At 38.9% G+C, this 14,073-nt stretch overlaps 1 protein-coding gene across 4 annotated transcripts in view; it reads left to right on the top strand.

Moving 5' to 3' along the window:
- Nucleotides 1-11,721, top strand: part of fmnl1b (formin-like 1b) — a 44,402-nt gene extending 32,681 nt beyond the window's left edge. For all 4 annotated transcript variants that reach the window (XM_078278925.1, XM_078278926.1, XM_078278927.1 and 1 more), the window contains exons 17-27: nt 261-385; nt 1,886-2,088; nt 2,649-2,883; nt 3,578-3,646; nt 3,913-3,993; nt 4,167-4,296; nt 6,100-6,263; nt 6,693-6,794; nt 6,957-7,049; nt 7,897-8,011; nt 9,756-11,721. In XM_078278925.1, the coding sequence (XP_078135051.1) occupies nt 261-385; nt 1,886-2,088; nt 2,649-2,883; nt 3,578-3,646; nt 3,913-3,993; nt 4,167-4,296; nt 6,100-6,263; nt 6,693-6,794; nt 6,957-7,049; nt 7,897-8,011; nt 9,756-9,856 (1,418 nt within the window). In that variant the 3' untranslated portion in view covers nt 9,857-11,721. The remainder of the gene's footprint in view (nt 1-260; nt 386-1,885; nt 2,089-2,648; nt 2,884-3,577; nt 3,647-3,912; nt 3,994-4,166; nt 4,297-6,099; nt 6,264-6,692; nt 6,795-6,956; nt 7,050-7,896; nt 8,012-9,755) is intronic.
- Nucleotides 11,722-14,073: the final 2,352 nt, after the last annotated feature.

Below are 14,073 nucleotides of genomic sequence, written 5' to 3' on the forward strand. Positions count from 1 at the left end.
CCAGTATAAATAGCTTTAGGTTGCCCCGTTTATGTTTTGGCAGTGTACTTTTTTTTCTAAATAATTGACCTAGTTTTATAGCAACAATGATTCCCAAACATTTTAGTTCGAGACCCATTAATACAACCTGTCATTGAAATACTTTGTCGATGCCCAAGTGTTAAAACTATACAATATATTACAAGAAAAAAACTAATATTAGAGAAAAGTCAGAAAAATAAACCTCAGATAATTCAAATTTTTTTATTTCTGTCTCCCAGGTTGTAAAAAGAAGAAGCCCATTCAAACCAAATACCGCATGCCCCTGTTGAACTGGCAGGCCCTTAAATCCAACCAGGTGGCAGGAACCATCTTCAACGAGCTGGACGATGAGCACGTCTTAGAGGTTGGCCCAGTTCACGTTTCCACCGTCTCCGCTACATACTGTACACACAAAACGTATCGTACTGTATATCCATTTTGTGTCTCAAACTCGATTTGAACTCCAATTCCTCCAATGTCACTCGTACAATAGAGCTCAACAGTGACCGCCCACTTTTTTTAACGGCTCTGGTTCCTGAAGTGTTTTTCCCGATTCAGTTGTTCCGCTGACATTTCAAAAGTTGCTTGTATAAAAGGTTTTAAGTCTGGAACGAGCCAACCCGTTGGTTGTGACCATTAAAGATTTGATTTGGCGCAAAAGAATATTTTGAAAATGGCAAGAAAGCCAAAGGAAACAATCATAGCCTTCAGTGGTAGCAGCTAGCTCTAGCCGTTCGCGGGTACGGTAAACATTTCCATGGTAACGGTGAGTTGGACCAATCAGAGATGTTGCCGTTACGCTTGGGATTGTGGGTAGTGTAGTATTTCTCCATAAGATTGTGAATAAAACATGTTTTTCTTAAAGCTATAGTGCGTAGTTTCTGTCGACCCCATGAGGAATTCTAAGTAATGACAACAACACTGTCGGCGCGTCCACATGACACAAGCCTTCCGTGATCGTGCACAGCCCCCAAAACCAAAACCATATAGAGAAAATCAGTAGGATTTTTACTTACTTACCACACTGTTGTAGACTGGGTAAACTCAGCCCGATCTGCCGGCCATATGATTTGGCCCTGCAGCTCAGGCTGGAAACCTGTACATTTATCTATCCTGCTTCCGTTACAAATGTGCAGGAACCAGTCACAAACTGGCTTATCCACCTGGCACACTATTGGCGGGATTAAAACAATGACGATAGAGAAGCGACGGCAAGCAGCTTTTTGTTTATATTCAACATGGCGGCAACCGAAGCGCAGCAACCCGTTGATGCCGCTGTCGCTGCTGTTTTAAAACATTTCAAAGGCAAGTTTTCTCTGAAAACAGAACAGAAACTTGCCCTGGAACAATTCCTACAAAAGAAGGATGTGTTTGCCTTACTACCGACCGGCTTTGGTAAAAGCCTAATTTACCGGCTAGCCCCGCTGGTGGCCAAAAGAATGGAGCTCAGCTCAAACCCTCTCTGCAAAGTACGTCACCCAGAGTTGGTCTGATTGGTTGAAGGACTATCCAATTGCATACAAAGTCATTTGAACTATGCACGTTGATCACGCCTCTTGTGCAGTAGAAAATACAGAGCAGACTCCCCAGACTAATGTTCAGTCTTAAAAGATTGAGCTGGGTCTGGTGATAGCCAGACTAACACTGTTGAGCTCTATAGACCTTTATCACAGCAGACATTTTGACTTGTCGTAGCAGGAAAAACAGGTGAAAGTGTCTCAGTTACACCTGTGCTTTCCCTGCTTTAAACGAGCCTAAATGTCTGCCGTGGAAAGGGTCTATTATTGTATCAGAACAAAAATGAACCACGTCTATCAGTTTTAATTTGATCTCTGCGTTTTTTCCTCACCTCCATCTTTCTTAGGAGCTTAACATGGCGACTTTTGAGGAGCAGTTCAAGACCAAGGCCCAGGCCGCCCCTGTCGAGCTGGGGACCCTCAAGATGAAACTGGCCCACAAGACGCCCAGTAAAGTGTCTCTAATGGAGCCCAACCGGGCCAAAAACCTGGCCATCACCCTGCGGAAGGAAGGAATGGCTGCATCTGATATCTGCTGTGCAATCGAGACGTATGTATGAAAATCCTCAAAATCATTTGACTCTAAAACAGCATCATATAGACTGTGACGGACTGTGTGGATTCTTCAGGTTAATGTGTGCATGTTAATGTTAACATGTTACAGTGTCATTGTTTAGAGGCAGTAGTTTGAGCCAGATTAGTGATGTTGAGTTAAACACTGAGATTTCCTCCTGTCAGTGAAGTAAACATGTTGTGAGTTTAGATGCTGTGAACCCTGTCTGCATGTCATCTTCCTATGAGAGTGAGCCGCGGGAGATTATACACCTGTAGTTGGCTGAGATCTTAGGTGGGGGGGGGCAGCTGTTGTTATGTCCTGCAGGATAAGAGGAGTTCAGTTTGGAGTACGGGGAGCTAGCGAGCGACTAGTAATGTCAGATAGTTGACTGAATTGTTTCTTTGACTTGGCGTTGGCTACAGCCCACAGTAGCCTGTGTTCAGGTCAGTCATTAAACTGCAGTAAAATGGCTATAACGTCTCACCGACTGCTTATTGAGGGATGTTACAATATATGACACTGTTTTTTTTTATTCTACACTGCCGTCCCCACAGGTACAACCAGAGAGCTCTGAGCCTGGACTTCCTGGAGCTCCTGGAGCGTTTCATCCCCACGGAGTACGAAATGAAGCTCATCCACAACTACGAGTGTGAGGGCAGGCCACCTGACGAGCTCAGCGAGGAGGACCGCTTCATGATGCGCTTCAGCAAGATCCCGCGGCTTTCCCAGCGCATCAGCACTCTCACCTTCATGGGCAATTTCCCTGAGAGCGTTCAGCTAATACAGCCGGTGAGTACACAAGATAAACGGCAGGGCAGTGACTTAAACTGTATTTCAGAGAAGAAACCCAAGTGAGATGGGAGGCATCCAGTCCGTTAGAAACTACACAGAAGACATGTATACCTCCGCCAGGAAATAGTCCCGAGATAAAAAGATTGTTTTATGAGGGAAATTATAACTCCTGTTACTTATTACTGAGAACATAAGTGAAGTATTTATTTTTTTGGATCCCCATAAGCTTCCACAAAGTGTTCGCAAGTCTTCCTTCCAACAATTTAAATCACACAGCATCGATAAAACAAGAAAAGGCACAACATGCCAAATATGAAGATCAGAAAATAAGTGTAATGACTCAACATATGTAACAGTAACCACCAGTGGAAACAAAAAAAAATTATAATATGATACACAGCAACAGAAAAAACTAACACATTTTAACATGTCATTGTGAAGAATAAGGGATTTAGGTAAACAACACTACAAAATAGTTCAGAAGTTAAAATATAGAAGAAATGGCAGTAATAATGTAATGTGTTGATTTGGCACACATATTTCATGCTTCATGCATTAAACAGACAAGACTAAATCTAAATTAAACATATCAGGCTACTTTAATCTGTTAGTTTTATACATTTTGGATCTGTGTTTATATATTCAGCTGAGAATCAAATAATGATCATAGAATTTCAACTCTTTCTGGCAGCAACTGAATGCCATCATCGCCGCCTCAATGTCCATCAAATCTTCCAGCAAGCTGAAGAAAATCCTTGAGGTAAGTACAGTCACTTTATGTGACTCTGACTCTGCTGTGAGGGATAATTAAAGTGCTCATATTATGCTTTTTGGCTTTTTTCCCTTTCCTTTATTGTGTTATATATCTTTTTTGTGCACGTTATAGGTTAACAAAGTGAAAAAGCCCAAAGTCCCCCCCAAAAGGGACTTACCATCTCCAACAGAAAACACTGTTCACAAACTTTGCTCCTCTATGCGTAAATACTCAATGATTGACGTTATATTGTTTGTGTTTTTGATGTAAAGATCATTTTAGCGTTCGGAAACTACATGAACAGCAGCAAGCGAGGGGCAGCGTACGGCTTCCGCCTGCAGAGTTTAGATTTGGTGAGTAAAAAAGGACAAAATGAATCTAAAAATACTACAACTACAAACAGCTTTTGGACCGAAACACACAAATGTCACTTAGTATTACGTTTATATAAGTAATACAACAATCTTTTACACATGTCTCATTTTTGTCTGTTGTTTTTTTGTTGTTTTCTGCTCACTATCCCAAGCTGTTAGACACCAAATCTACGGACCGAAAGCAGACGTTGCTGCACTTCATCGTCAGCATCATCCAGGAGAAATATCCGGCGGTCCAGTCCTTCTACACAGAGCTGCACTTCCTGGACAAGGCGGCGCTGGGTGAGAACATGAACAGAGGTGTCGGGACTTGGGGGACGAAGCAGCAGCAGTTGATCGTAGTAAGAGTGTCATGTTGACAACTGCACAGCTCCGTCTTTAGCCTCAGACACAAGACTTATTCTTTAAAGCTTTAGTTGACATTAATGAACGTCCGTTACATTCAAGCCATTGTCAAATGAGTTGCTACAAAGCTAATTAAGACTATCAGCTCCACACAACTCTCTCTGTATTTCTCAGTATGACTATGTTCAGAAGATTGTATATATTTATATATACTATATTTTTATAGGATGTCATTTATTCTAAGAACAAGAGTAAAAAATTGAATTATTTTTTGGCCCTCATATACTTACACCTACAGATGTTTTAACTGGGCACATTGGTTCAAGGTACTTTATTTGTAATGTACAACAATAGCAGAAGTAGTTGTTTGTGATGAAGATCTGAGACCTCAGGCATCTCCAACAATGCTCCTGAAATCATTATAAAAAGAAAAGCATGCAACTAAAAGCTGCATCTGAATCTAAGACAAAATGCAAGTTAAGATATAGAGCTAAAATATAAACAAATAAAATATTATTAAGTTATATCATTTATGCAGTACTGCAAATGAATACAACTGAATGTTAACAGAATCTAGAGAGGCAATTTGTTATGGGTTTATACATAATGTATGTATATATATATATATATATATATATATTAGGGTGTTATTTCCACTGGTGTGTGGGGGGCACTTTCAAATTGTGAACATTTCTGACTCTATAAAATGATTCTTGGCCAAGTCTTGGCGATCGGCTCCCATATTAAACAATAAAGAAACTAAGACATCCTTTTCTTATACATGGTTTAGTACTTTTCTTTCTGGCAGACTTCATCATTATGATCAACTTAATTATTTCCTGGATGTTGTATCACCATAGTCCCTATAAATGAATGTAGAAATGCAGGAAATGGGATTGAAATGTCCCCCCACTTGTCAAACCAAAGTTAGTAGGTATATACTGTGTGTATATATATATATATATATATATATATATATATGTGTGTGTATGTATGTATGTTTGTGTGTATGTGTGTATGTATGTATATATCCACACACAGGTGTAAACAGTTGTGAAACAGTAAAAGTATATAAAGAGAAAGGTACAGTTATAAAGTAAATGCGATGAGCCTGCGGGATGACGCTGTCCTTGAGCATGGTGGTGCGGCCGGACGGCAGCTAATTTGGGGTGACTTTGGTCTTTCCATTGTGTTTTGGGTAGATACCCCAAAATAAAAGTTCTCTGTGATATCATTTCTGTCATGTAGTGGGGATTGAGAATCCTAAATATTGTAGTCACAGCTTAAAAAGTGCTGTAGAAAACAAACTATAGCTGTCTTGTTACAGTACAAAACTACAGTACGTAAAATCAAGGTGGTGCTTTAGTTATTTATGTGTTCAGTTGTCTGATCTGATCATCACCTGCTGTTTTGATGCTTATTCAAGACAATGCAACACATATATTTATTTCCTTTTTAGAAAAAATATTCTATCTATGGTTGTAAATTCAGTCACACAAAGACACTTAATCCCACTTGTGTAGATATGAATGTGTCAAATGTTAATGAGGAGTTATGATAGTAGGAACATCACTTTATTCATAATTTTTCCTTAGTTTATGTTATCTCTCCTTTCACCCTGATGCCACAGTGTGACCCCGACATCAGCATTAGCACCATATAATCTAATTAATGTTCTATCAGCACTGATGAGCATGTCAGCTTTTAAATGACAGAGCTCCCTGTCTCGTCTCTTTGTAGTTTCTCTGGACAGCATCCTGCAGGACGTGCGAGCTCTGGAGCGCGGCATGGAGGTGAGCAGGAGGGAGCTCGGCGTGGAAAAAGACAATCCTGTGCTGCAGACGTTTCTCAGCAGCAACACTGAGCTGCTCCACTCGCTCACAGCGGACGGAAAAACTGCCCAGGTCAGCTTTAATTACCACTATAAACTCTACTCATATTTCACTTTTTTTGCCATATTATACTATGACTTTTTTCGACATACTATACTATGACTTTTTATGACTTTTTTCGACATGCTATACTATGACTTTTTATGACTTTTTTCGACATGCTATACTATGACTTTTTATGACTTTTTTCGACATACTATACTATGACTTTTTATGACTTTTTTCGACATACTATACTATGACTTTTTATGACTTTTTCGACATACTATACTGACTTTTTATGACTTTTTTCGACATGCTATACTATGACTTTTTATGACTTTTTCGACATGCTATACTATGACTTTTTATGACTTTTTTCGTCAGTTGCCGCATGTTTCTGGTATTTTATTTGAGCAGAATTGAAGCTAAAGAGTATAGTTTTGTCTCTGTGTATTACAGGATGCGTACGACTCCACTGTGGAGTACTTTGGAGAGAACTCTAAGACCACTCCGCCCTCCGTGTTCTTCCCTGCTTTTGTCAGGTTCATCAAAGCATACAAGGTCAGATAACGCTCCTCTTATTGATCTGTGGCCTGAATGAACCCATAGGGCAGATGTCTGCTTCACTGATAATGAAAAACTGCAAACTTACAGCCCAGTCAGGGAGCTAATTATTTGACCTTTAGATAAGTAGATACTATTAAAATACGTCTTCTCTGACAGCAAGCTGAGCAGGAGAACGAGCAGAGGAAGAAACAGGTGCTGAACTGTGAAGCTCCATCAACTCCACCTAAATCTGAAGTCAGTGGGACTAAGGTAACTGAATCGTTTAGTTTCCTCTCAAAATACACAAGCAGCTACGTATTCATAGACTTACTGACTTACTGCTGAGCATGAAACAAATATTTTTAAGCTTTAATTATCTCCTTAGCTACCACTAAACCCAACTACTGTAGAGCTGCAACGATAAATCGAATAGTTGTCAACGAGTGTCAAGGTGTCGTATGCTGTACGGATTGGAAAGCACTTTGAGGCAAAATTGTAATTTTTGGCCACATAAATAAAATGAAAAGACTCTGGGCCATATCTTGCACCTGGCACGGCACAGCGCAAAGCCCCACGCAAGTGTCTTTGCTACTTTAAGACCGATGCAGTTGTCAATGTCCCGTCCAGCGCCCACGTTGTTTAAATAGCAAATGCACCTGCGCCCATCTGTGCGCCCATGGGCGTGCTGGTCTTACAGGGAGGTGTGTTCAGGTGCATTCTTGGCGTATTGTCATCTTGAGGCAGTGGAAAGTGATCGCGCCATTGACCAACAAAAACCTGGTCTAAAGTCAATAGTTTCATTGTTATTTTAACAGCAAATTAGTAAAATGTGCCTAGGCCTCTGCACAGTGTGTGCACACTATGCTTGTTACACACACAGGGACGCACAGCAGCACACACACATGCAGAAGATGCTCACGGACCCTTTTTTCAGCCATTAAACTAGCAAAAGTGGATTTGGACACGCCGTAAACGCACCTGCGCCAGGTGCTTCACGCCGTGCTCTTAGATCGTTAAAATAGGGCCTTCAAGCTGTAAGAAACCAGAGTTATCCCTTAAAAGGTAAACCATCATTGGGTGAGAGGAAAGTCACACTTGGACATGTTTGATGTTTCAGGTTTGCGTGACGTCCAAACTGCCACAGATGGATCTGATCGCGGAGCTGAAGAAGAAGCAGGCGTCTCCTCTGGTGAGGGAGGGGAAGGACGGCGCCATCGAGGACATCATCACAGGTACACACATCCACTGCACTGCTAAGTTAACGGTGACTGAGTTCAATGTATGAAAGATACACAGTAATATCTCCATTACCTTTCCTCTTGGTTTTCTGATTTAAAGGAATAGTTCAACATTTTGGGAAATACACTTAATTAGGGTAGCTTTTTTTCCTCCAAAAGTCAGATGAGAAGATGAAAACTACTGGAGGAGCTGAGGTCAGGACGTGGTTAGTGTAGCTTAGCATAGACACTGAAGGCAGGTGGCAACAAGTAGCCTGGCTCTGCACAGGGTTGACGGTTCAATCCCAGGCTCCTCCGGCAACATGTCAAAGTGTCCCTCAGCAAGACACTGAATCCCAAGTTGCTCCCCGGACGCTGTATGTATAGCTGTCCACTGCTCCTGATACTTAGGATGGGTCAAAACGCAGAAATAGAATTTCACTACATTGTACTGTGTGTATGTGAGAATTAGCTCACTGATTAGCACACACTCCCCCGACACTCACAAACTGTCTTTCTTACATTTCTGTTTGTGTTCGGATGAAACAAGATCCATCATGTTTATCAGTGAGCTTTAGAGGCCTCGGTAGGTGTATTGTTTTACCAGGCTAGCTGTTTCCCTTCGCTTTCAGTGTTGATGCTATGCTAGGCTAACCACATCGGAGCTTCCAGCTGAAATGGACAGACATGATATCGATCTTCTCGGAAAAGAAAACAAATAAGTTTTTTTCCCCCAATATGTTGAATTACTCCTTTAAACTAAACGTCCTGGCTGAACCTTGGGAAGATGCACTGCTGCATTATTTAACATTTCCTCCTGTTTACTTTTTTAGGAAACTCCGCTTTTTCTCTTCACTCTTTTAATGCTTACCTCACTTTTAGTTGTCCTTCTCTCTCTCTCTGCCCCTGTTTTTTCTCTGGCGTCTCCAGCTCTTAAGTCCGTGCCCTTCACGGCCCGCTCTGCCAAGCGCTCCTCTCGCCTCTACTGCGACTCCGTCTTCAGCGACGAGGTGACTTCTCTTTTAAAATCCCTCGCTGCTCTGTGTGTCTGTTTCTCTTCCACTTGGCTCTCCGTGTTGCTGAATGAGAAGCTGTTTCTCTCTCTGCACCTTTAACATATTCAAAAGGAATATTTACATCTTTATCTTTCATTGAGGGAATCTCATATATGTGCTGTTAATGTCATATTACAGCCTGAAACTGAAACAGGATTATAAGGTTTATATTCATAAACTTGATTTAAATGTTCTGTACACATTTCTTTAAAGCACAAAAAAACCTACTCTGGTCAGAGAATGTATCCTAAAACATGAGATGTGGTCTCTAAATTCAGTTGAGGTGAGCAGACATGTACACGTACCCAGATAGAGATTAATGCCACCTTTTAAAACACTATTAAACAACTATATACACGACTAAAGTACACAACAGGGGTGTCCACATACTTTTGTCTATATAGCATTTATTGTTTGTAAAAGATTTCTTCTGCTTCTTTCAAAAAGTAATTGCACAAGTAATATTAATCCAGAAACATCAGATACAATAAAGACAGACAGGGGGTATTTTACTTAAGTATTTTAAGTAAGTAACTTTTACAGTGTGGTATTAGTACTTTTACTGCAGTAACGGATCTGAATACTTCTTCTGCCACTGGACAGGACTTAAATTATCCAGACTGAAGTTTAATATCACAACATAAATGTGTTGTCCGTCTTGTCTCAGGTTGTTCCTCAGTGTGTTTTGTTCTTCGTCTCCTCAGATTTAAGGAATCAGCCGTACAGGCGGACAGACGGAGGCCGACGCAGCGCCAAGTGGAAACCAGGACAACAGCTCCACGTGTCCTCAGACATCTCCCTCTGAAAAACACTGCACACCACACTGAAAGCTTTCAACTGCAAGAGCACAACGTTTAACCCACTGTGGCAGCCATCTTACTTCCTCATGCATGTTTAAGAATGCAGAGGTGAAAATGCATGTTTTCAGAAAGTCAAACTGTTCCTTGACACACAAACTCTTTGTGTTACAGCGAGGCATCTTTCTGTATAAAGTCAAAACTTGGATACACTTGGTCGGTGACTCGTCATAGCTGGGGGCGTGGCCTGTGGCGGAGTCGCGGTGGGGGAAAACAATCCTTTCCCCCTGACTGGTTAACATAGCGTTCAAAAAACTGAGCTGTATTGGGTTGGATTGTCCATAAATTATAAGTGACTGGACAAAGGATCCAACAGAACTGCCAGAGGTGTCGTTTCCCAACATTTTTTGTTAATGTTAGCTACCTGATTGAGTCTCCAGGTAAGAGACAGCTAACGTTAACCGTTAGCTAATTTTAGATACTTAATTTAGAACGTTATCCCAGGGTCATCAAACAGTCTATTGTTATCCCACGTTCATTAAAGCTATACTAAAGACTAGTATGTCTAAGCATGTTAAATGAATAAATTCCGTGTAACTGTTAGAGTTTGTAGCAGCGACGTCAGTGGTATTAACACCGGCTCTGTCTGTCTATTGGACAGTATATCAAACGTAAGATCAGGATTTTTTTCAATTTATTGAGAACGCCACACAGCAACTTTTTGGTATTGTACCAAGCAAAAAAAAACAAAATATGCCAAAGATTAAAAATGACCCACTAACAAGGTCTACACTCATTAATTAGAATGGCTTGTTTCCCCCTAATTATAAACGGAAGTGACATGTTAGTGGGCGTTCCCAGTAATGCCGACCAAGTCTATGATTGTTGAAACGTTCTGTGATTTGAATAATCAGATGTTTAAGAGGGTGAATCTTCTCTAGGCTTGATCCTAAAGACACTGAATGTCCTCTGAGCTGAGTAAAGAAAATTGCATCTGATATGTAACAAGAGCGCTTCATTAACGCTGCTCGGCTAAACGTCAATCTTCAAAGGCATTAAAAACAAACTTTGACGGACAGACCACTCATAAATCATTTTAATAGTTTTCTTAAAAAATGCCCAAGACATGACTTTTTAATTGGTTTCGTTTTAAATAGAAAGATGGACAGCGGTAATTGATGTTCTGTCTCATAGGAGGTATCAAAGATTTAGGCCGAAGATTTGTAATATATTTAAATTATTTTTAATACTGAAGTGTAAGAATGAGTCACTTCTACAGTACGTTGCATCTGCATTTCAACAAATAAAGCATTTTATACTCTTATTGATTTAGTGTCTTTTTGGTTTTTAGTGCAGTTTGTACATTTAGCCCTGTATGGAGTCAACATAAAACGTATATACTTTTTATGACAAACTATGACTTTCGACTTTATTTTACGCAAGACGACCCGAGGAGTAAAAGCAAAGAAACCATTTATTTGAAACGCAACAAAAAATGTCAAAACGTTAAGTCGTGGCACGCAGTTAGTGTGTATTCATGGATGAAAGAATAGAGAGTGGAGTGTTGAATGGTAAAAGGTTAAACAAAGACAAGGATGGGGAGCATGGAGTATAGTCTGGAGTGTGTGTGGAATCATCCAGACAGAGAGCAACAGACAGTCAGGACTGCAGAGGAAAACATTGGTGCCAACCTGCCGTCCATCCAGGACTTCTACTCATCCAGAGTCAGGAAACAGGCCCTGCACTACTGTATTACTGTTTACAATCAATGTACAATGTATGTACTTTCTGTGTATGAGAAACAAAAATTTGAAGTCAAATTTCCTGTATTTGTTCACATTTACTTTGCCATTAAAGCTGATTCTGATTTAGATTCTTTGATAAAAGAAAAATAGCATGTCGGGAAAAAAACATATTATAGTATAACATAGTTGGACATACTATGACTTTTTTCAACATACTATACTATGGCTTTTTGTGACTTTTTTAGACATTATACTACTACACTATACTTTTTCCTTTTTTATCACTTCTTTGTGACATAGTATACTTTGACTTTTTTACACATACAAAACTATGACTTTTTTTCCAACATACTAAAGCCAATTGGGTTATTACTAGATCGATTCCATATTTGACAGATAATCAGTTTGATGAGGTGTTGCTCGACCCACCAGACACTCCGTACACTATGAGAAACCACCAGACGTAAATGAATGCTGGACAGGTGGCATGCTTCAGGCAAACGATGGTCTGAAGATAATAAAGCGGCCTGCAGCATCAAGACAGACGCGTCGCGATAACCACTGTGACCTGGGAGCTCCATTACCAGCTGACACAACTTCTGTATACAAGAAACCCTTTACACTGATGTAGGACAAATCTGGAACCACCAAACTTGCGCATGTCAGACGACCACTCTACCACCTGAGCCACAGCCTACTTTGTGCAATATATGTACTCCGTTTCATTGACTATGAATAAAGTGCTTTATTCATCAGAAGTATATATCAGAAATATAACATGTTCTTTTACAAAGACTTTTTGTGGTTACACTTTATGAAAAAAGGATATATGAAAAATGTATTTGAGGGGTATAATAATAATAATGTCAAAGTCAAACCTTGTTACAGTATCAGATAATAATAATTATTATTATTATTAATTATGTCAAAAAAAGTCAGTTTTTAAAAAGTATGTCACAAAAAGTCAAAAAGTTATAGTATAGTATGTCGACAAAACTCACAAAAAGGTAAAAGAATGTCGAAAAAAGTAATAATATAGTATGTCGAAAAAAAGTTGTAAAAAAGTCATAGTATAGTATGTCGAAAAAAGTCAATAAAAAGTCATAGTATAGTAAAGCAGCACTGTGGCCTCACAGCAAGAAGGTACAGGGTTTGGATCCACAAAGTATAGTATGTCAAAAAAATTCATAGTATATACCATACTATGAATTTTTTTCAACGTACCGTTGACAAAAGTCACAAAAAGTCAAAGTATAGTGTGTCAAAAAATCACCAAAAAGTCATAGTATAGTATGTCGAAAAAAGTCAATAAAAAGTCATAGTATAGTATGTTGAAAAAAGGCACACCATACTATGACTTTTTGGTGACATACTATACTATACATTTTTTCAACATACTATACTATGACTTTTTATTTACTTTGTTCGACATACTATACTATGACTTTTTATGACATACTATACTATGAATGTTTTCGACATACTATACTTTGTGGATCCAAACCCTGTACCTTCTTGCTGTGAGGCCACAGTGCTGCTTTACTATACTATGACTTTTATTTACTTTTGTTCGACATACTATACTATGACTTTTTATGACATACTATACTATGAATGTTTTCGACATACTATACTTTGTGGATCCAAACCCTGTACCTTCTTGCTGTGAGGCCACAGTGCTGCTTTACTATACTAGGGCTTTTTTGTGACTTTTGTCGACATATTATACTATGAATTTTTTCGACATACTATGCTATGGCTTTTTTCCACATACTACAGTATACTATGACTTTGTGACTTTTTCGACATACTATACTATGGTTTTTTTGGTGCCTTTAAACAACATACTATACTATAACTTTTCATTTACTTTATTCAACATACTATACTATGACTTTTCATTTACTTTTTTCGACATACTATACTATGACTTTATTCGACATACTATACTATGACTTTTTCATTTACTTTTATTCGACATACTATACTATGACTTTTTCATTTACTTTATTCGACATACTATACTATAACTTTTCATTTACTTTATTCGACATACTATACTATGACTTTTCATTTACTTTTTTCGACATACTATACTATGACTTTATTCGACATACTATACTATAACTTTTCATTTACTTTTTTCGACATACTATACTATGACTTTATTCGACATACTATACTATAACTTTTCATTTACTTTTTTCGACATACTATACTATGGTTTTTTTGTGACTTTTTTCGACGTACTATGATATGACGTTTTTTGACATACTACACTATGACTTTATTCGACATACTATACTATGGTTTTTTGGTGCCTTTATTCAACATACTATAACTTTTCATTTACTTTTGTCGACATACTATACTAAGGTTTTTTTGTGACTTTTTTCGACGTACTATACTATGACCTTTTTATGACTTTATTTCGACATACTATACAATGACTTTATTCAACATATTTTTTAATTAACGAA

This window comes from Sander vitreus, chromosome 21 (genome assembly GCF_031162955.1).
Source record: "Sander vitreus isolate 19-12246 chromosome 21, sanVit1, whole genome shotgun sequence".
Classification (NCBI taxonomy): Eukaryota; Metazoa; Chordata; class Actinopteri; order Perciformes; family Percidae; genus Sander; species Sander vitreus.